General features: G+C 47.6%; 1 protein-coding gene across 2 annotated transcripts; it reads left to right on the top strand.

Annotated features, from left to right (window-relative positions):
* Positions 1-5,270: 5,270 nt before the first annotated feature.
* Positions 5,271-22,444, top strand: Sall1 (spalt like transcription factor 1). Of its 2 annotated transcripts, XM_023703520.1 has the most exons (4): positions 5,271-5,802; positions 7,400-7,492; positions 16,364-19,788; positions 20,892-22,444. In XM_023703520.1, the coding sequence occupies exons 2-4, from the start codon at positions 7,417-7,419 to the stop codon at positions 21,330-21,332; spliced, it is 3,942 nt and encodes a 1,313-aa protein (XP_023559288.1). In that variant the 5' UTR covers positions 5,271-5,802; positions 7,400-7,416; the 3' UTR covers positions 21,333-22,444. The 2 variants fall into 2 exon arrangements, with proteins under 2 accessions (XP_023559288.1, XP_004643453.1); XM_004643396.3 differs by lacking the exon at positions 5,271-5,802 and having other exon boundaries at positions 7,322-7,492.
* The last annotated feature ends 356 nt before the right edge of the window (positions 22,445-22,800 follow it).

Here is a 22,800-nt window from a genome sequence, read left to right as displayed (position 1 = left end):
TCTCATGAGAGTATTAGAGAGTCCCTATGACCAAGTACCATTTTTACTCTTGCCATCATACTGTTCCTTTTCCCCTAACACTGAGCCAGGCAATGATACAATCCCAGGAAATAACCTATTTGATTAATTGCCTGTAAGCATTAAAGACAAACTGGTGTTTGTCTCACAGCTCCATTCCCGGTGCTTAGCACACTACTCTGTAAAGTGAATGGATGAATGGGTGGATAGAGAACGATATTTTAACCATATTATACCATTTGATCCTCACAACAACCCTGTAAAGTAATGATAATAATAGTTATCGCTGACATTGTGCTAATTACATGCCAGCCACTATTCCAGATTCTTCATACATATTAACTCTTTTAACCCTCCAGAATCCTATGAAATAAGGACTATTATTATCTCCATTTAACAGATGAAGAAACTATTGGAGGCATATGGAAGTCCCACTGCTGCTAGGGGGTGAAGCCAACTTCCACTCGATGTTGAGGAGCACCATCCTATTTTTCTGCTAGCTGCGTTTAATGGAGCAGGAAGTGGAAGGTGGGAATATTAATGGGAACAAGATTACCCAATGCATTAACATGAAAACCTACAGCTGTGCTCCTGAGACACTGTGAAATGGCACAGCCAGGGTGTGGACCTCAGCATGGCTGAATCCACTCTCCATGCCCTAACAGCACATGTGGAAGAAAGCTGGTCCCTGTAAATACTTGGGATCAGCCTAAGAGAGGCTGTCCGGGGACTTAAGATCATAGGCATTGGTTTTCTCAGCACTATTCCATTAAACTAGAGGTGTTGTGAGATCTCTCTCTGGGGAGGGAGGGAGGGAGAGAGAGAGAGAGAGAGAGAGAGAGAGAGAGAGAGAGAGAGAGAGAGATAACAGCCTTAGGAAATATGAGTTCCACTTCACCTCTCCTGAAATCATGTTGGTTTTGCTGCAAAAGGAGAAATGTGCTGGCACAGCCCCATGTTCTGTCCCTGAGCGTCCCAACAGCCTCTCCAGAGGCCAGAGCAAAGTCCTTGCCGAAGCCTCCTGCATGCACTGAAGCCCAAGACAGGTCCTGAGGAGAGCTTCTTTCTCAGGGACTGGATGTGACCACCAAATGTGCCAAAGAGTCCTGGCGAAGCAGAGAAACCATGAAGGCAGAGCGGAAGCTGGGACGGAACAAGAATTCATGAATGTCATGAGCTGGAAGAGAAGGAAAAGGCTGGAGCTGATTCCTGACGGCAGTGTGAGCTGGGGCGGCTTCAGGATTAGTTTAAGAAAGCACTGATTCTATTTGCGAATGGACAGGAAAGCAGGGAGATAGAGGTCTGAAGCTGCGAAATACTGGTCTTGCACTTTGTAACTCCACAAGCTGGATTTAAGTTGGACAGTGCTGCTATTATAGAAGGAGGATAAAATTTGGAAGGAAAATGTCAGTGCAAGAATTAAGAAAAGTCAGTCAGTCTGGGAAAGGGGGATGAGAAGAGAGGGGAGGGCATCATCTCTCAGGTCCCCTCTGTTACAGAGCTGAAGACAGAAGAATGCATGTTGGGACTAAAAAGGCTACATAGGGCTGATTGGTTCAAATTTAGTGTGTGCACAAGACAAAGCTACAGCTCTGACCCAACTAGTCTCAGGAAGAAACTCTTCTCTCACTTAGAAGAGGGGGAGGGGAGATTCTCCCTCACAAGTCAGCAGAGAGAAACTCAGAGAAATACTCCTTATGACAGTCATAGCTTGACTGAGATTTGTAAATTACCAACAATTAGATTGACAAGCAGACCCCACCACACCCCTATGTGCTAAACCAGACCTTTCCATTTTATTTTTCTACCAAACTGAAACCAAAAGAGGCTTTTGTCCTATGAAAACTGGAGGGACAAGCCATCTCTGCCAGGGAAGGTTTTCCAGCACACAGCCTTGTTATGAAACCAAGGAGCATACATATCCCTGAAAATCTGTGACCTTTTCTTTAAAAATGGAGATTTTGCTTAAAAAGTAACAGAACATAGTTTTGTTTTGTTTTGTTTTGAATTGTTAGAAGGGATTTGCTAAATGAGTGAAGCTCGGAGTCCCATAGGGAGTTAATTGCGAGGAAGTTCTTTATGAATGGAAACGGGCTTCCTGGTAGACCCCATCATCTCCAAATGCACGCTCTGGAGCCCAGGACTCCACAGAGCTCTCACCTCGACCCAGCTGAAGACGCTAAAGAGATCTAATCACACTCGCTGGATCCTAAGATTCTACTTCTGGAGCCGTTTGGGGATCTGTGCACCCTGCTGGGCTTCTTAACACCCTCCTACTATGTACTGAGTTCCAAGAATTAGCTACACTATATTGCTTGGTGCTGATTTTTCTTTTTCTTTTTCTTTCTTTCTTTCTTTCTTTCTTTCTTTCTTTCTTTCTTTCTTTTTTTTTCACTCTCAGAAAACCGCAAAGGGATTTAACCAAAAGGAAACAAAAGTTTTCTTTTTATAAATTCGATTCGTCTTTTCCACTTTGTCTACCTCGGGACATTTCCTTTGGGAAGAATTTTATACTCAGAGACCCCTTAGCGAGGCACTGTTGCATGCAGGCGCTGGAATTCAAGTGCAAGGCGCTCGATGTGGACGGGAACTAAAAATCGCAGGCACTCACAAGCCGCTAGCCAAGTCCGCTTCTGAATGCCACGCCGTTATAGAAATGGCCAGTAAGGAAAGAAAGACGAAGTTTGCCGTGGGCAGGCAATGTCGGAGCCCTAGCTGAGATACGGGTGGGTGCTTACCCAGCCCGCCCTCCGCCAGCCACGGCTGAATTTTTCGCCTGAGTCGGCGCCGGGCGCTTAGTGCCCGCGCAGCACCAGGCGCCCGTCTGGAGATAGCCCTCAGTGTTGAGCAGCAGGAGGTCCCCCAAAACTGTGCCTTTTCGCCGCCAGGACTTAACTGCTGCGGACAGACAGCACCAAGTAGAGTCGGCCAGGGGCGGGGACACCCACCGAAGCCCGCTCCCTCAAGCCTCAGGTTCGATGCCGCTCTGTTGTCGGTGGGGAGGTTAGTTAGGATTGTGAACGACAGCAAGTGAGCCAGGAAAGGAGTTCCTGAAACTCCCTGCGAAGTGTAGTCCCGGAGGCCAGAAAATAACCAACCTTAAGCAGCCCAAAGTTTCAAACTTGGTCTTTACTTTGTAGCGTTTTTGTGCTCTTTTCGCCTCCCAGAACTCTAACCCCAAATCCTAAGAAACTGCCCTAAGGACTAGAACACAAGCCATCTCCAACTCCCACCCCTCCCCGCACCTCACGTTTCCAGACTAGGAAAATACAAATAAACCCCGGGTGGTTAATGCATGCGGGCGCAACCAGGCGCCCCGTTCCCAAACACACACGGCGATCACCACCCGCTGCGTCCCACCCACCTCCGGGTAGGGGAGGGACTGGGAACCTGATCTCCGGGCTCCGGCCCGAACGTCTCCCCATCAATAATGTTGATACTATCGGTGTGCCTCTTCCCCCGCCCCCGGGGCGCCGCTGCCGCCTTTTTGCCGCTGTTTGCTGGGCGAAGGAAAACGAAACCTCCTTTACTGCCCTTACCTGGCCTCTTAGGAGCCAGAGAGGCCGGGGGCCCGGGACTTAGGCAGCAGGGGCACCGGCAGAGCACTCAGGGGCGTCCCCCAGTTCTGAGGTAGGGAACCCAGTAGAGGCAGGCCAAACTGCAGAAGAGAGTCTGGAGTCCAGGCCAGGCCTCATTCCAGGCCTGGGGTTCGACTGGGCCTGAATCAGGGAGTGTTGCTGGTGGAGGAATGGCGATGGAACCAAGAAGCCCGCAAACTCCATGGCTGGGAATGCGAGTGTGGCCCACAGTCTTGGGTCACAGCGCCCCAGCCCCGCCAAACCTGCGAGGACTCTCTAGATCTTGGGGTAACTGAGGGGACATAATGGCAGAATCAAGCATCAAACTCCCAAATGAACTGCCAAACGCCTCCCCCGGGGTGTGATTCCTCAAGGTCCGCGAGGTCACGACCCTGGCGCAGCTGCTAACTAGCCTTGGGCCACTCCCATTCCCCATCCCTGATCGGCCCGTAAGAACCGGAGCCTCTCAAGGAACAGGCAATTGAGAACCTCTGCAAACTGCTTCCCCCAGCTGCTGCCCCAACCAGGACTGGGAAGGCCCGACCCCCTCGGGGTTCCAGGGGTGAACCGGGGCATAGGGAGGACTCGAGTTGCAGCACCTCTCTCGCACTGCAATCGTCTGCCCACCCGCTCAGAAATAAAAATGAACCCGCACAGTCTCCGTTTTTATTGATTTAATTATTTCTTTGCATCCCGGCACGCGAAGCCTCACCAGCTCCATGACACAGGGGCGCCCACATCAGCGAACCAAGGAACTTGGGGCCGAGACAATAGCCCGTAATTGATGTATTGCCACCAACAATAAAGACCAATTCTCCTCTCCCCGCCATTCCAACCGTCCCCCTCCTCCCATCCCCCTCTCCTCCACCTCCCCTCTCCTCTCTCCCCGCCACAGAGGGAAAGAAAACAAACAAGAAATTAGTGGGGGACGCCGCGCGCAAAGCGAGGCCCCTTCCTCTACGCCGTCGAGGACCCAGAAGAACGAAAAAAGTTATCAAAGTTGGGATTGCGCTCAATAATTCGTCTCTGCTCATCCACTTTTACGCGAACAGCACGATAAAAAAATTTTACGTGTTCTTTTTGTTTGGTTGTTTGTTGTAGTGTTTGCGAGGGGAGGTAAAGCCCCCCTCCTTCATCTTAATCACACATAGGACCAGGAATGAACACGTGTGAAGCTACTCCCGGGAGCTTCCACCGCGCCCGCGGTTTGTACCCGGAGAAAAGATTTGCGGAGCGACAACTCCACTCGGTTCCTGGCGACACACGGTGGCCCGGAAGCCCGGACTTGCAGAAGCCAAGAACGTTAGAGCCAGATGAGGGCGGCTCCAAACGCTGGCCGGCACTCAGGGAAAGGAAGGTGCACAAGGGAGCACCCGCGTACCTGCAGGCGTGCTGGGTCGGTGCGTTTTCAAGGACTCCTGTTTGCGGGGTAGGGATGGGTGCGGGATTTACACAAGCTCCCGTTCTTGTTCCCCCGGGTTTGGGGGAAGCGCGCGGCTCGCACCCCAGGAGCGCGCTGATCCATCTTTGCCGAGGGATCTCTTTAAATATTCAGTGAGAAATAATGGCATTTGAAGCACCACCTATGGAAACATTATTATCTTCATTCTTCAACATCAGCCCCACTGATAGCTTCGTTTGTCTTTTTATCAAAATCCACTGTACCCAACAGGACCTAGGGAGAAGTGGAGAGCAAGGCGGGGGTGGGTACACGAGAACGGGCAAGGGCAGAAAAATATGTGGCAGAAAAGGTAAAAAGGGCGAACTGCGAGAATGGAAGAAGGAAGAAGTTACACAAAAGGGGGGAAAGTCAGCTGATGGGAAAACAAGCATTCAGCCGAACACAACATTTAGACTTTTAAAAGGGAACGGAAGAAGTGCAGAGAAAAGTGTCATTTAGGGGCAGGGGACTTGGGGTCCAGAATACCCAAAATTCTGCTGGGGCGGTGGTGTCCACTTCGCGCGAACTGACAGTGCCATGACCCAGACTCGAAGGCGCTCCCGAATTGGGGCGTCCTTATGAGCCCTCTCTTTTCCCGATCGCGAGATAGGGCAAGGATTGTGTATCTGCACCTCCCCTCCTCCCAGTACACGGCGGAAGTTTAGACTAGTTTAGTCCTTCGGGCGCAGGACTTCGGAAGCCTTGGAGCGAGCACACCCGGGGCACCAGGGGAAGAGCTAGGCTGCGCAGAGCGCCGAGCTTCAGGTTCGCGAGCGCCTGAGCCCGGCAGAGGGAGTGCGGGACCCGGGCTCCCGACTCCAGGGCGCGGGTAGGGAGGCTGCATCCCAGCCTGGGGAGATGGAGATAGAGCGAAAAGTTTGGGCGCCGCAATGGCAAGTGCCGGAAAAGTGTAGACAAGGTTCAGCACAGATAAGAACTAACCGACAGGGACCCCCGCCCACTCACTCACTCCCGGCTCAGCGCCGCCACCTCGTTCCTAGAGGCTGCGGCTTGGACCCCTTCCCCAGAGCACGGCGCCCAGAGGTCCTTGGGAGAGGCCTTGTCCGGGACCCGCCTTGGCCCAACCACACCTTCACAGGGCCCCGAGGCGCTGCCGGGCACAGAGTAATCCGCGGCCCCTCCCCTCCCCCTCTCCGGCCGGAGCTGAACTCAGAGCCGGGGCGAGTCCCCGCTCTCCACCCGCCCCGGGCTCTGCGGCGCCACTGTCGCCAACGCCTCCCGGCGGAGTGACGGGCCCTACAGCCAACCCGGGCAGGCGGGGGAGATGTTCGGGAGGGGTCCTGGGCGGAGCCGGGCCGCCCCCTTATCCCACGGGCTTGGGGCGCTTCTCCCGAAAACTTCAGCCCTAATTGTCCTGGGAATGTCCGAGGTAGAGAAGGGAGCGAGGCAGCAGCAGGATCGCGGTCCCCTTGGAAAGGGAAACGGGGGTGGCTAGAGCTGCCCCTCCCCCAGCCCAAACCGTCACGTTCCCAAACCTTTCCTCGATCCTCTTCCCCGCGAGCCCGGGATCCAGGGGATGGAGAACTCGGGGCGAAGGAACGCAGAGCCAGGCTGCGCGCGGGAGGGAGGCCCGGCCGCGGGCGGGAGGCGGACCAGCGTGGGGCTGGCACTTTCCCACTCGCTTATTTTTTTTATGAGGGTGGGCTGCTTTCTAGTAGCTCTTAAACGAAGAAACACTCACGAAACGGGACGTCCTCCCCCCATCCCCAAATCCCGCCACGGGACTCCCTCCCCCCGCGGGCCGGCGCGCGACGCGCCGGAGTTGGGAAGTTAGCCGCGCGCCCGCGCCCGGTCCCCACCCCCCGCCCCGGGCGGCTCCTTTCCGGGGAGGGCATGCTAATTTGGGTCGGCCCAGCCCGGGATGGGGGCGGGGAGCAGAGGGGGGGGCGGGGGAGGGGGGGCACCGGCCCGGGCGCCGGGCGCGCAGTGGCGAGGAGGAGGCCCCCGGTGGCCAGGCCGCGGAGTCCCGGGCGGTCGCGAAGAGGGTTGACCCAGTGTCGGGCGGCGCGGCGCGCAGAGCCAGCCCCGCGGCCGGCTTATTGGGCCAGCGCGCGGAGAGACAGGGGTCTGCAGCAAATCACGAACTAATTGATTAAGGCGAGCGGGTTTGAATAGCGCTGGCCCGGTGCCAATCGCCTTTCAAAGAGCCCCTCTATGATTAATCGCAATGCATTATTGATAATCATAATTATAGAAGGACACATGCGCGCTGCGCCCGGGGCCGGGGAGCCGGGGAGGGGGCGGGCGGGCCGGCGGGCGGGGGGAGCCGCCGCCGCCGCCGCCGCTCGATTTCCGTAATTTTGAGAAGATTTTTTTTTAGTAATTTTTTATTCTGCCCCAGCTGATGTTTGAGCCAGCATGTCGCGGAGGAAGCAAGCGAAGCCTCAACATTTCCAATCCGACCCCGAAGTGGCCTCGCTCCCCCGGCGAGATGGTGAGTGCTCCGGCTCGCGCCGCGGACACACAGACACACACGCACTCACACTCGCGCACACTCGGACCCACGCACACGCGGCCGGGCCCCGCGCCCGCCGCTCCGCCGCCGCCGCGTCCCGGCTCGCCTTTTCCGCTCGGCGTGTTAATATTGTTATTATTATTACTATTATTATTCTCAATTTCCCGAGGCAAGGTTTCCCAGCTCCCTCGCCCCGGGGGAAGCAGGGACATCTCCCGGCCGGATCTTTCCGGAGTTGCTGTGTCCTTCGGGAGCTGGAGGGAGAGAATGCCGGCCTATCCCCTCCGTCCCGGCTTCTCCGGGGGGCCGAGGCCAGGGCTAGCGGAGCTGCTTCCAGGGCCCAGGAGCCCCCAGGGGTGCGGGTGCGGACGGAGGCGTCGGCGCTGCTCGCGCCGGGCCCCTCACCGCGGGCCCCCGGCCCAGCCTCTCCGCCGTCCCGGCCTCGCAGCCCCGGCCCTGTTGCTAGCGGGAAGGAAGTTTACTTGGTGCTCATGGCTCAACTCCGAGCGCGTGGGGAGCTCGCCGTGCCTTCTTTCCCCGCGCTAACACTTTCCCTCCAGCCGCGGAGCGACCTAGGTGTCTTAGGGGGTTCAGGGCAGTAGAAGGTGGGGACAAGGGTCGGGGGCGACACCCTGGGGTCGCGGCCCGGGTGGAACACTCTGCTGCCGAGACGGTGCGAGCGGACTGGGGGAGGTGTCGGGTTCCGACTCCCCAACTTTATCCCGACCTCTTTTCTCCCCATTCTTGCACTCCTGCCCACCCCACCCCCAATCTTGAGATTTGGAATGCGCTCGCTGCAGGTCGCGGCGCCCCTTGCTTCCCGAATGGTCGGGCTGGGTGAAGAAGCCTAGGGTCGTTTTCCTGCGCTGGGGAAGGGATAGCCGGGTGGAGAAGAGGCCGGCACTTTCCCGGTGGGGGCGACCACCCTGGGGTCCCAGATGGAATGGACAAACACAGAGCAAAGTTAGCGTGCTGGAGCTACGGAGACGTGTGGGAGCGTCCAGGCAGAGAGGTGGGGGTGTGAAGGGAGAGCACCTTCTGCGCCGCCAGTCTCTGCGGGGAGTTCACCCTGTGGGAGCCTGCGAGTTCCCAGGCCCGGCGCCCGAGGCGGTGGAGCAGCGCCTGGGCTCGGGTCATCCCGCACGTGCTCTCCAGCCTGGCTGCGAGGAGACAAGGGGCGACCCTGGCGGGGTCTCCACAGATCTGGGTGCCAGTAGAGATGCTCGTGTGGGGTGGGGGCATTTAGGGAAAGTGGAGCCTGGAGCCCGACCCCGGACCCCCAAGCTCCGCAGCGTTCCCTGAGATCGGCACCTCTGCCACCGAGCTGTGCAGCCGTGCGGCCCCAGGGCCTGGACTCGGCTTCTTCCCCAGAGGCCTGGCGCTTAGGAGGGCTGGGGCCGCGGACACAGCCCGGCAGCGATGCGGAGCGACCCCCGCTCCCTTTACTGTGGTGCCGAGAGGGATTTGTACTGTGGCATCCCTGTTTAAAAAAAAAAAAAAAAAGGAAGAAGTAGTGGGGGACCTAAGAGAGAATAAGAAAACTGTTTACAATACTTGGTCCTTCCAAGTACTTTCTCAAGCTTGAAGCTTTACCCTGAGTTTGTGACTTCACAGTCCGCTGCAAAGAACCCCTGACAACCCACTTTCTCCCCTAAAGGACTACGGGTGCGCCCGGCAAACCGAGGTAAAATTACCCGAGGCCGCAACAACCACTCTTGAGTATTTTTGTTTTTTTTTTTGTTTTTTTTTTTTTTTTATTTTTTTTTTCAGCTGGTTTCTTATGCTTCTCGCACCCACAACAATCTTTCCTAAAGTTTCTTGTGAGACCTTTAGCACTATACTTCTGTTAAAGTTAGTAGTGTGTATGCTTAAAACCAAACCAGAGAAAAATCTGTTACTCAATTTTGTAAATATACACGTTATGTATACACATGTATTTTTTCCGCGTTTTTCTTCAAAAAAGACTCGGGCATCTGAAGAAATGATGCTTGCTGGTTCTATGCCTTGCGTCTTCAGGATCTGGAATTTTTAATAGTTAAGACTTCTCATAAAAGGAGTTCACTGCCTCTTCCTATTATTATTTATTAGTACTGTTTTTTAGTTTATTTGAGCTTTGAGCTAAGTTAAGTAACTGAGTCCAGTTTCCTTGCTCTTTTAATTTTTTAAAATCTTTTTTCCTCTCTTTTTTTCTTTCTAAAAGCGAGTTCATTGTGGTAAAAAGCAGTAAACTGTTGGGAGCACCCTAGGAAACACCCCCTCCTGGCCCCTTTCCTCACCTCTCCCCACCCACTCCTCTCTTTCTTCAGTAGTAATGATTTTAGGTTATGACTGTTTTTACATGGGTGAACAATAAGTTTGGGAGAAGTTGCCTAGAGGGTAGATTTTGTAATAGGGTTACAGGATTTAGTGTGTTGTAACAATATTAGTACACAAGTAATCCTTCCCAGCGCCTGACATACAAGAAGGCCTAACATACCCTGTTTCTTTTTATTTGGTATAGTTGTGAGATAAACACAGTTGAAAGTTCATGACACAACTCAAGGTTACTTTAAAAAGTCCGTTTTTCTGCACTGAAATCAGCAGTTTCTATCCTTCGCTCTGTACTGAACCCCGCACTTCAGGGAGTTGCTAGTGTTGGCTTTGGTTTTGTTACATATAGCAAGGTTGTTAAACTTTTAGAAGGCGAACCTCTCTTCCATCGCTGTGCTTATTTCTTCTTCTGGCTTGTGATGTTCTTGAAAATACAGCAAATGAAATAGCAAATATTACCAAATTAAATGGAGTTTATGTTCTTCTCATATACTGGAACCTCAAATTTTATGACTTCTACCGGGAGCAGGACCTAGAAAAGTTTGTAGACCCCATTACAGCAACCCTGAAGGATGGCTCTCTGCTTTGTTGTGTGTGTGCATGTGTGTGTTTAAGTGTGAATACACTCACAAAGGAAGGCCAAGCGGTGCTGAGCAGTGCACAGGGACAGCTTCGTCAGAAGAAGTTCAAGAAAATAAGATTATCTAATCCCCCTTAGAACACTGATATTTCATTCTACCTTAGTGGAGCCATGCGGCCAAAACACTGCAAAATACACTTGATAATCCTTCAGTTCCTTGTGAAATGAAGATTATGGCAAGTATGATTTGTCTCATAGTGAACAAATGATATTCAACAAGTCCCAAATTGTACAAAGTTAACTGCCTCTAGGAAGATTATTTACCAAGATAGATAATTGATAATTCTGAGGAAAGAGAATATGAAACTCTGATGATTTTATATGTGAGTTCTTTCCTAAGGATTTATATTTCAGTTGTGTGTGTGTGTGTGTGTGTATTTGCACGCATGTTGTTTCCCCACCCCTTTGGTGGTATTTTTAAGACTTCTGTAACTGTATGGAGGGTCTACTCAGATTCATTTATTAAATATTTTGGTTCTCAAGTTTTAAAGAAAACATACTACTGAAAAGTAAAAACATGAATTGCAGATAAAACATTGACTCATATGAAATTCTCTCTTGTTTATATTAATAATGAAATTCTGTTTTTTACCAAAGTAATTTACTCATTGTGAGCAGCTTAATGGCAACACATTGATTTCTGGGCCCAAAAGGTTAGAGAGAACTATAATTAATTGCTTTTTTTTGAAAAACCGACACCTGCAAGATAAGGCAGTTGGAAAGAATTCATGTTTAATCAGGCCTATTTTAAGTTTGGCATAATGGAAGATTCTGGAGCAGAAAATGCAAACTGTTTTTTGAGATGTGCTTTAGGCTGCAAGATACTTCCTAAAATGTTAAAAACAACACAGAAACAAAGTCTAGCTGGGGTGAGATACAATGTGTGAAAGTGAATTTGTGATACTGAATGTTTGGTGGTTTATTTTTCATCAAGTTTCCATTATGGTTCATAAGCACATGTACCAAATTGTAGGTAATTCATTGAGGGTTAGATTTCTTTTCTTTCTGGTTTGGAGGTGTGGAGTTGTCTTTATCAACGGACTGCTTAAGGTGTCAAAAATGTACATTTCTGTTGTGGAGTCTTACTGGAATCTAGGGAAGAATCAGGCAGACAGGTTACATGTTTTGAAATTGTTAAAACCAAGCTGTGTGTAGTAACCAGGACAAATTCCTTCTACAGCCAGGACTAAGTTTGTGTAAAACATATCCTGGTGCAGAGAAACCTATTAGATAATCAAAACTCCAGTCCTTCAGCAGTTTAGCGAGAGATGGTAAATTCTACCCCTCCCCCAAGAGGAAAAAAGTGTGTGTGTGCCAGGCTGTAGGAAACCTAGATGTGTGGAGCTGTTTTAACCTTTGTTGGCCTCCTCCCATACAAAGGTGACAAGGTCCAGATCATAATATGTCCTTCAGTATCTTCCCAGTGACCCCCAAATTGAGTCTTGCTAGTCACTTAGCAGGAAGTTAGTAGTTTATTTTAGTTTCACCTTATCAGCTTGGCTTCTTTTCCTAACCTTATTCCCCTGTCACCCTCAGATGCCAGACCCCCAAAGGGGAAGATTGACAGGTAGTTCCCATAGCTCAGTTTTACCCTCAAACAACAGGGATTTAGTTTCTTGTGTCTTTGCCAATGTTTATGTAGTCAGAGTTTAGATCTCGCCTTAAGGAATCTCTCTTTTACGCGTCACTGGAATAAGAAAGCCACAAAGAAGTTTTTGAACAAACCCTTGCAACTGGAACCCCATCTAGTGTTCATTTTGATTCATCCATGGGGAAGACATTTTCTCCCCTTTTATTTATTGTGTGTGTTAGGTAGGCTCTAATGGATCACTACTGTAAAAGGAGTATCTTGTCTGTGTTATTTTTTCAGAGATTTCTCTTGTCTTCTTCCATGGGAGAACACACTAATTCTGGTGAACACACGGAGTGAACTAGAAGGCAGCCAATTTGTCACTTGGTTGCATACTGCATAGAGGAAACTTTAGACATTCTAGAAAATATGCACAGCATATGTCGTAGTGTTTACAATTGCTTTGGAATCTTAAATTGGACATTCAGATTCAGCCTTTGCCTAGTCTGTGGGGGAGGGGGGAAGATAAAGGATCAATCAATCAAATAGGTTTGTGATAGCCTTTCCAGATAGGTCCACGAAAAGGACCAGCCTGTTAAAATTATGGACCTCAAACGCACTATTGTGAGTGGTTCTATTTTAAAATGTTAATGCACTCTTTAGGTAATGGGAGGTACAGTGAAGTGTCTTTTCTGAGTAGCTCCAAAGAAGAAAACTAAATCTGGTAGAGTTGGGTGGTTGTTTTCTGGTTGGGGGGGGGGGTTGTTTTTGTTTTCTTTCCTGGTTGGCTAAACCTTTCTGTGTGAAGAAAGTTTTCATTTTTATTTTCTCAATAGACAAGTATGTTGGAACACTTTAATTTTCTGCTTCCAATTCTGAAATGTTTGGTTCAGGTGATGAAAAAGTGACAAAGCTGAGTTTGACATCAAATACCTAAGAAGCACAACAAGAACTAAAACATTTGGAATTTCAGCACAAATTTGGTAGTAATATAAGATCGCCTTCTTCCCCCCCCCAAAAAAAAAAGAAAAAGAAAAAAAAATCAGCAAATTCCAAATATCTTTTCTGTGCACATACTTAGAAAACCACTGCTTCTTAAATGTTCCTATCTGATTAGAATTACAAAATTACTTTAATTTGTATGTAAAATCCTTAGAAAATAAACTGCAATATTATTTTCACCATTATACAAGAAGCAAGCAACTGTATTTACTCTAATGAGGTCACCAGTTGCAATCCTGTGTAACAGATTATTGAGAGAGATACAAGGTAGTAGAGAGTTGGATCGGAAAAATGAATTAGAACATGTTCCTGTGTGTGTGTATCTTATTACAACTTAAGATATTCTTTGTGGTAGTTAAAGATTCACCCTAGTTCGCATGTTTTGTCTTTCTTTTTAAGCTGCTTCATTGGCATTCTGTTCAGAATGCAGATAGATTTAAAGTTGGGAATTATTACTGTGTAGCGACACCAGCTTTTGAAATAAATCAAAATAGATACTAAGATTTTGGGAGGACTGGAGTGTTCATAAATATCAGGAAATTAGTTAACTGTACCGTGAGATCAAATGTCAACTTATTGCAATGTTTTGGAAATCTAAGGTAAAATATAGGTAATTTTTTAAACATAGCTTCTTATAGCAAAAAGCCTTTATTTTTAAACATCTGTATTTTTCATCGAGTTACCACAATCCTAAGTATAAAAATGTTCAGGTTGAAAAACTGAAAAAATTCTCAAGTGAGTCTTGATGCAGTAGAAATACAGAATTTGAGCACAGGAAAGCAATAACCAGCTAAATCCCATAAAGTAACCTATCTTTTATTTTCACTATACATTATGAGAATATCAGATGTTTGCAAGTTATAAAGAATTAAAATGCCCTTTAATCGTGAGCACAGATGTGCTAAATATTTGAAGCAACTACATTGTAATGTGTACAATTGATGAAGTCAGTTTTCTGATTCCCCACGCTAGTTATTTAGTTCTGAATCTGTCATTATTTGTCTAAGCCCAGCTGACCAAGCAAAACTGTGTTTTAAAGTGGCTTTATGTTTTGATAAATGTGAGCTGGTTGAAAAGTATTTTCCACTGAATGCAGAGCTTAATAGAACATGCTGACATAATAGTTTTAATGCATTTTGTTGAAAATGTGTGAACAAACAGAATAGCTTTTGTTCCTTCATAATTGGCTGTAAAAGTAGATGGAAACATAACCATTACATATGGAAATGTGCAAGGAGAAAGAAATAACATTTCTGTTGAATATATTAGGAATTGCATTTCCTAGTTTAAAATAAGCATCTGAAATGGATGTATCATTTAAAATTGGTTGTCAAAATAAGAAGCTTTAAACAGAATTTTTGTCACATTATTTTTGTCCCAAGTGAAGCAACCTAACTTGAGCGAATTTCATTTAATATTTTGTTTATGTTAAGGCAGGAGGAGAGACAAAGTGCTTAAAACAGTACCTTAAATGTGCATAGGAATCTGGTGCCAATTAGGATGATTAAACATTAAATTAAAACTGGATCATTGTTGGTATGTTCTGCTACAAGTACAATGTGTTTGGTGTCATTAGTGCATTTTGTACCATAACCTAGTAGAGATTAAAAGATGGGTTTGGGAAAGCTAGCTTATGAGGTATAACTTTGCTGCTAAAATACCACTCCCAGTGAATAGTGTGCATATATTTGGCATACTTTACCAGGGGTTCTAATCAACCTCAGCAACAGCCTAAACAGATAGAGTTAAAGAATTTTCAGAAGTTAATATTTTAGTGTTAATTATAGTCTCTTGAAATGCAGAACTATTCAAGCTTTTTAGATCTTCAGACCAAAAAGGCAAATGCCTGACTCTTTTGAATGGACTTTTTAAGTTTTCTGGAAGAAAAAAAAAGCAAGATTTTGATTTTGCATGCATTCATATCTGCAATTACCTTTTTTTTCCCCCCTGCAAGTTTTCTGGGAGATTCTATTTGGAAGTCATGGAAACTACCTATTATCCGATTCAGTTCTGCAGAAAAGCATACAGGGAGGTAATCCTTGAATTAAACAGTTTTGTTTTTTTTTTTTTTTTTCATAGCTTCGAAGATGACCACACACCATTTGTACAGCAGAAGTTGGTGTCCCATGCTGGGCAAACAATGGGACGCCATCCTGTCTTTGAATAGGATGTTAGCCTGGAGTTGGAGATTTTTATGTTTAATTTACAAATGGATCTTAGTGAGAAGACATCTGAGCAACCAGTGGAAACAAACATGAAATAAAAGGATTTTTATAAGAAAAGGTTCAGAACAATCTGTTAAACAATTGATAACAGTTAAGAGCAAACTGTTTTTAAAGGCATTCAGACAAGGAGGATTGCAAAGCATTTCCAAATTCTACACCAAACATGATTTCTTAGGGGAAGGGGAATACTTCCCCTTAACTGCACGTCCTTCTCTAAGTTGATTTTTAATCAGAATGTAAGTCTTACACTCGTTTTATAGATAGAGCACTTTCGATAAAATATTTAGAGGCATGTTGTTGCCATTTGGCGCATTTGGCATATATCCTTTCATTAGTGAAGTAGGAGCTAGGGTTGCATTGTTTAATTTTAAAAATAAACATGCCATGATGTGATATATAGGTGCTTTGCAGGCCTTGTAAGGGATTATGATCATTGTGTTTCTCTGCATTGTGTGTTGCTTCCCCTTTTGTATTCGAGTGAATCTTGAGGATTTGTTACTGATGGGACTAAAATGTGTTTGTCACGGATCAGCTTGAGCACAGGTTTGGGGTGGGGGCTTGAGGTGATTTTCAAGTTGTCAGTCCACAGCTGGGTGATATGCATTTTTTTTCCCTCCTTGTCAACAACTGATTGGAACCTGAATGACTACAAATTAGTTTAGTGACAGAACAAACTGTCACAGATATCTTTGAATTGGTTGAAAATGAATAAGGTTGACAGAAACTCAAGAGCCTAATAAGTCCTCAGAATGGTTGCTGGACCCTCTGTGGATGAGTAGACAAATCAGGTGTATAAAATATTGGAAATCAATGTTTTGCTATGGAATTTCATTATGTACCAGTGTCTTCTTCCATTCATAGTATTTATGTTTAGCTGAATTATCTGAGGGCCATGACTATCTGAGATACCAAATGAATGAAAATTCCTCCACACCCTTAAAAATTAATTATGAACATTCCTAGGTAATAGTGATTAGGTTTTCAGGGACTACAGTTTTGCATTTTGCAGTTAGGGAACAAGTTGACTAACTTTTTTAAAAAAAAATCACAGATGACGTGAATTCTGGCTTCCTTTCTAACCCTGAGCCTTTTGATGTTTGTAGGAGACACAGAGAAGGGTCAACCAAATCGCCCCACCAAAAGCAAGGATGCCCATGTCTGTGGCCGGTGCTGTGCTGAGTTCTTTGAGCTATCAGATCTTCTGCTCCACAAGAAGAACTGCACGAAAAATCAATTAGTTTTGATCATCAGTGAAAATCCAGCCTCCCCATCTGAAACCTTCTCCCCTAGCCCCCCTCCTGATAATCCTGATGAACAAATGAAAGACACAGTGAGCAAAACAGATCAAGTAGACTGCAGTGACCTTTCAGAACACAAGGGACTTGACAGGGAAGAGTCCATGGAGGTGGAGGCCCCGGCTGCTCCCCACAGCGGCGGTGGGACGTCTAGCAGCACCACCAGTAGCGCCACCCCAAGCTGCGAGAACAGCTCCTCCACAGGTACCTCAGTGATCACAACCTCTCTACCTCAACTCGGGGACCTGACAACGCTGGGCAACTTCTCTGTTATCAACAGCAACGTCATCATTGAGAACCTCCAGAGCACCAAGGTGGCGGTGGCCCAGTTCTCCCAGGAAGCGAGGTGCAGTGGGGCCTCCGGAGGCAAGCTGGCCGTTCCAGCCCTCATGGAGCAGCTCTTAGCACTGCAGCAGCAGCAGATCCACCAACTGCAACTGATCGAACAGATTCGGCACCAAATATTACTGTTGGCTTCTCAGAACACAGACTTGCCAACATCTTCTAGTCCTTCTCAAGGTACTTTACGAACATCTGCCAACCCCTTGTCCACACTAAGTTCCCATTTATCTCAGCAGCTGGCAGCAGCAGCTGGATTAGCACAGAGCCTCGCTAGCCAATCTGCCAGCATTAGTGGTGTGAAACAGCTACCCCCAATCCAGCTACCTCAGAGCAGTTCTGGCAACACCGTCATTCCATCCAGCAGTGGCACTTCTCCCAATATGAACATATTGACGGCAGCAGTTACCACCCCGTCCTCAGAAAAAGTGGCTTCGAGTGCTGGCGCAAACCATGTCAGCAACCCAGCAGTCTCAGCATCATCCTCACCAGCTTTTGCAATAAGCAGTTTATTAAGTCCTGCATCTAATCCACTTCTACCTCAGCCAACCCCTGCTAACTCGGTTTTTCCCAGCCCTTTGCCCAACATCGGAACAACTGCAGAGGATTTAAACTCCTTGTCTGCCTTGGCCCAGCAAAGAAAAAGCAAGCCACCAAATGTCACTGCCTTCGAAGCAAAAAGTACTTCGGATGAGGCATTCTTCAAACACAAGTGTAGGTTCTGCGCGAAGGTCTTTGGGAGCGACAGTGCCTTGCAGATCCACTTGCGCTCCCACACTGGAGAGAGGCCGTTCAAGTGCAACATCTGTGGAAACAGGTTCTCCACCAAGGGGAACTTGAAAGTCCACTTTCAGCGCCACAAAGAGAAGTATCCTCACATCCAGATGAACCCCTATCCTGTGCCTGAGCACTTGGACAACATCCCCACCAGTACTGGCATCCCGTACGGCATGTCCATCCCTCCGGAGAAGCCGGTCACCAGCTGGCTAGACACCAAGCCCGTCTTGCCCACGCTGACTACTTCCGTTGGCCTGCCGTTACCCCCGACTCTCCCGAGCCTCACACCCTTCATTAAGACTGAAGAGCCAGCCCCCGTCCCCATCAGCCATTCTGCTGCCAGCCCCCCCAGCTCAGTCAAAAGTGACTCTGGGGTCTCTGATCCAGCCACAAGAAATCTGGGTGGGCTACCTGAGGAAGCAGAAGTGTCCACTCTTCCACCCTCTGGTGGCAAAAGTGAGGAGAGTAGTGTGGCCACCAATTCAGTCCCAACAGCAAGCAACAGCACCCTGAGCTCCCCAGCAGCCGACTATGGCTCGGGAGGTGCCACCACCTTCACCAACCCTTTGTTGCCGCTCATGTCTGAGCAGTTCAAGGCCAAGTTTCCTTTTGGGGGGCTCTTGGACTCAGCCCAGGCATCAGAGACATCCAAGCTGCAGCAACTGGTAGAAAACATTGACAAAAAGGCCACTGACCCCAATGAGTGTATCATCTGCCACCGGGTGCTGAGCTGTCAGAGCGCCTTGAAGATGCACTACCGGACACACACTGGGGAGAGGCCCTTTAAGTGCAAGATCTGTGGCCGAGCTTTCACCACAAAAGGGAATCTTAAAACCCACTACAGTGTCCACCGGGCCATGCCCCCACTCCGAGTCCAGCATTCCTGTCCCATTTGCCAGAAGAAGTTCACAAATGCTGTTGTCCTGCAGCAACACATCCGAATGCATATGGGAGGCCAGATCCCCAACACCCCTGTCCCTGACAGCTACCCCGAGTCCATGGAGTCTGACACAGGCTCCTTCGATGAGAAAAATTTCGATGACCTAGATAACTTCTCCGATGAAAACATGGAAGACTGTCCTGAAGGCAGCATCCCAGATACCCCTAAGTCAGCAGATGCATCCCAGGACAGCTTGTCGTCTTCACCTTTGCCCCTCGAGATGTCGAGCATTGCTGCTTTGGAAAATCAGATGAAGATGATCAATGCTGGCCTGGCAGAACAGCTTCAGGCCAGCCTCAAGTCTGTGGAGAACGGGTCCGTCGAGGGGGATGTGCTGACCAACGATTCGTCCTCAGTGGGTGGTGACATGGAAAGCCAAAGTGCCGGCAGCCCGGCCATCTCAGAGTCTACCTCTTCCATGCAGGCTCTGTCCCCATCCAACAGCACCCAGGAATTCCACAAGTCACCCAGCATGGAGGAAAAGCCACCGAGAGCGGGCCCAAGCGAGTTTGCCAATGGTTTGTCTCCCACCCCAGTGAATGGGGGGGCTTTGGATTTGACATCTAGTCATGCAGAGAAAATCATCAAAGAAGATTCTTTGGGAATCCTCTTCCCTTTCAGAGATCGGGGTAAATTTAAAAATACTGCTTGTGACATTTGTGGCAAAACCTTTGCTTGTCAGAGTGCCTTGGACATTCACTATAGAAGTCATACCAAAGAGAGACCATTTATTTGCACAGTTTGCAATCGTGGCTTTTCCACAAAGGGTAATTTGAAACAGCACATGTTGACACATCAGATGCGAGATCTACCATCACAGCTCTTTGAGCCCAGTTCCAACCTTGGCCCCAATCAGAACTCGGCGGTGATTCCCGCCAACTCCTTGTCGTCTCTCATCAAAACAGAGGTCAACGGCTTTGTGCATGTTTCTCCTCAGGACAGTAAGGACACCCCCACCAGTCACATCCCTCCTGGGCCTCTGTCATCCTCTGCCACATCCCCAGTTCTGCTCCCAACTCTGCCCCGGAGAACTCCCAAACAGCACTATTGCAACACTTGTGGCAAAACCTTCTCCTCATCGAGTGCCCTTCAGATCCACGAGAGAACTCACACTGGAGAGAAGCCCTTCGCTTGCACTATTTGTGGAAGAGCGTTCACAACAAAAGGCAATCTTAAGGTACCCACTCCTTCTGCACCTCACCTACCCCAGCAGCCCCTTCCATGGCCAATGACTGTCTAAGTCATCTGCTCAGAGTCATCCGCTCCTATACTCAGGGACTGGGTCTCCAGAGGGTGCAGCTGCACGTGGCTGACCTGGGAGAAATGAGGCTGCATGTGAGGGTCAGGATTGTGGAAGGCGGGGGAGGGCAGCCTGCATGTCACAGTGCCTTGAGTGATTTGGTACCAGAGCGGCCTCTCTCTGTTGTCTCGCTAAGTGCACCAAATGAATTGCTTTACCTACCAAATAAGACAGCCTGGCATTGCCATGGGGTATTGATTAAAGACATCCACGTGGCCTGTGTGCCGCCCATATCACTTAATAATTATGGCGTACACAGCCATTTTTCATAGCTATGCAGTGCAGCGTGGTTTGTTTTTCTAGAAACAATAACGTCTCTTCTCTGCTAATGGGTATTATGATAATTGATTATATAACATTTCATACTGATATGTGTTGGAAATAAAGCAAATATGCTTATGTTCTAGAGCAATGGTTGAGCACTTTTACTGTGTACATTTTTCTGTTGACAGAGTATTTCTCTAGAGATTGCTGCCAGTAATGTGAGATGAATAATTACTTTCTGGCTTTTCTCTCCATACACAGGCCCTCCAACGGGCAATCAGTGAGGGGTACTTTCTTCCCATCTGCAAAGGACATTTATAGGGTGTAAAGGGTGTCAGATACAATACTTACCATTGCAATGAGAGTGGACATAACAATTCTAACCCTGAAAGGAGCTATCTGGGACTGACTAGCTTGCTTGAGGCCATTATAAGCTAAATACGGGTAATAAAAAAAGAGTAAGTAAGGCATCTTTGCCTGGGAAGAGGAGAGATGGCCCAGCACTGCACAGAACGAATAGGTTATTACTCATCCACAGGAGTGGATGGTTCCCCTCACCTTTTCCTCTGTCCATCACATAATAAGAATAGACATGTGGGCCCCTTGTTTTGTGGAGTGTTAGTATATGGGTTGAGACAGATTCAACTATTAAGCTCCTGTCTTGTTTTTTCCTTCCTTTCTTTGCTCCCTGCTCCCCTCCCCCACTCTGACCTCAGGTACACATGGGCACCCACATGTGGAATAGCACCCCTGCACGCCGGGGCCGCCGGCTCTCCGTGGATGGTCCCATGACATTTCTAGGAGGCAATCCTGTCAAGTTCCCAGAAATGTTCCAGAAGGATTTGGCGGCGAGGTCAGGAAGCGGAGATCCTTCCAGTTTCTGGAATCAGTATGCAGCAGCGCTCTCCAACGGGCTGGCAATGAAGGCCAACGAGATCTCTGTCATTCAGAATGGTGGCATCCCTCCAATTCCTGGAAGCCTAGGCAGCGGGAGCAGCTCACCTATTAGTGGGCTGACGGGAAACCTGGAGAAGCTCCAGAACTCAGAGCCCAGTGCTCCTCTGGCCGGCCTAGAGAAAATGGCAAGCAGTGAGAACGGAACCAACTTCCGCTTCACCCGCTTTGTGGAGGACAGCAAAGAGATCGTGACAAGTTAGAGCAGCAACACGCTTGAGACATAGCATTCCTCTTCAGAATGCACCTACTTTGCCTCCTGATCCTGTCCTGCCCCCTACCTTCCCGTCCCCCAGGTCTATGAACTGCAACGTTATGAAGACATTCTTTTGTACTTTGTTCAACTTCTAGAGTTCTAAGAAAGCTTATTTATTAGTGATATAACCTTGCTTTGCAAACAGAATGCAAGCGTTAACTTTGGTCTTCTGTATTTTGAACTAAATACTAATTGACTAGAGTGCTGTAAACTTGCTGTAACATTTATGGCAATTGCAAGTTGCCCTGCTAGGCGGTCTTAATCTGGCATTAACTTATTTTCTATATCCAGTTTAATATGAACCTGGTGTTGATGCAATGCCTCCGTGATGCATTAGATCTCTAATAAAGTCTGTATATAAATGTACACTTTGATCGTGCCGGAAAATTTTATCAGCAAACACATTGTCTAATCTTTCAAAACAGGTTTAAGGAAAGGACTGAAAGTACAAACTGAACAGCGTGGCTCTTTGAAAGATTTGGGTTTTTGTTTTTCATTTTTATTCTTAAAATTCAACCTGCTTTTTTGTTTTGTAGATTTAACCATTTCCGTTTTGAACTGCTATTTGTATTGTGCTTTTTACTTGAGTCGTTCTCAATGTTAATAAGTTCTGTACAGTAATAAGCACGCAGAATTCTTTAGAGAAAAAAAAAAACAAGTGTTGTTTTGGTAGTTGAAACTGAGACGTAACATTTTGCCTTGTAGGTATATTCACAATAGAAAATGTGTGCTGGAATTTCACAATGCTGCTAAGTATAGCATCTTGAACAACCTTCAGTGGAGAAAATGTAGATGCTCTTGTATATACAATAAGAAATATCACTTTCATTAAAATGTACATACATTCCTTACAAGAGCAGATGGTTCTTCTTGATCAAGAGAGCAGGTATAGTGTTTGTTTATTTTGTATTAGGTATGGAAGAAAAAAATTGGACTGTTACATGCACTTTCTTGGAAAGTTGAAAGGAAGGGGGGTCCAATTTCTTTAACATTTAATACTTACTAACAACAGAGATACTGTAATTTTACTCAAGTAATCAAATACATTTTTTTGCAACAGATAAAGCAACATACTGTGTCTGTGTTTTTAGAGTGCATTTCTATTTAGTCAGGCCCCTAAATGTATTTTAACATTTCCCTGGGCACCAGTAAATTGTGTATGTGAGTGAGTATCTCTCTCTAAATAAGAAATTGTAAAAGCTGTAACAGAAATGGGTTTGCATGGGCATGTGTGTGTGTTTGTGTGTGTGTGTGTTTGTGTGTGTGTTTCATTTCGAAATCTGGAGGTCTTAGATATTTTCCCAGATCCATTACTTGTTTGGGAATGTTACAGGATAGTCCCTCAACTGCCCCCCCATCCCCCACTCCCCCTGGCCGAAAAATAAAATAAAATAAAAAGTTGTCACTGGAAATCT

This window comes from Octodon degus, unplaced genomic scaffold (assembly GCF_000260255.1).
Source record: "Octodon degus isolate 3935 unplaced genomic scaffold, OctDeg1.0 scaffold00173, whole genome shotgun sequence".
NCBI classification, from domain to species: Eukaryota; Metazoa; Chordata; class Mammalia; order Rodentia; family Octodontidae; genus Octodon; species Octodon degus.
The sequence above is the reverse complement of the archived record's forward strand: the minus strand, read 5'-3'. Positions and strand labels throughout refer to the sequence as shown.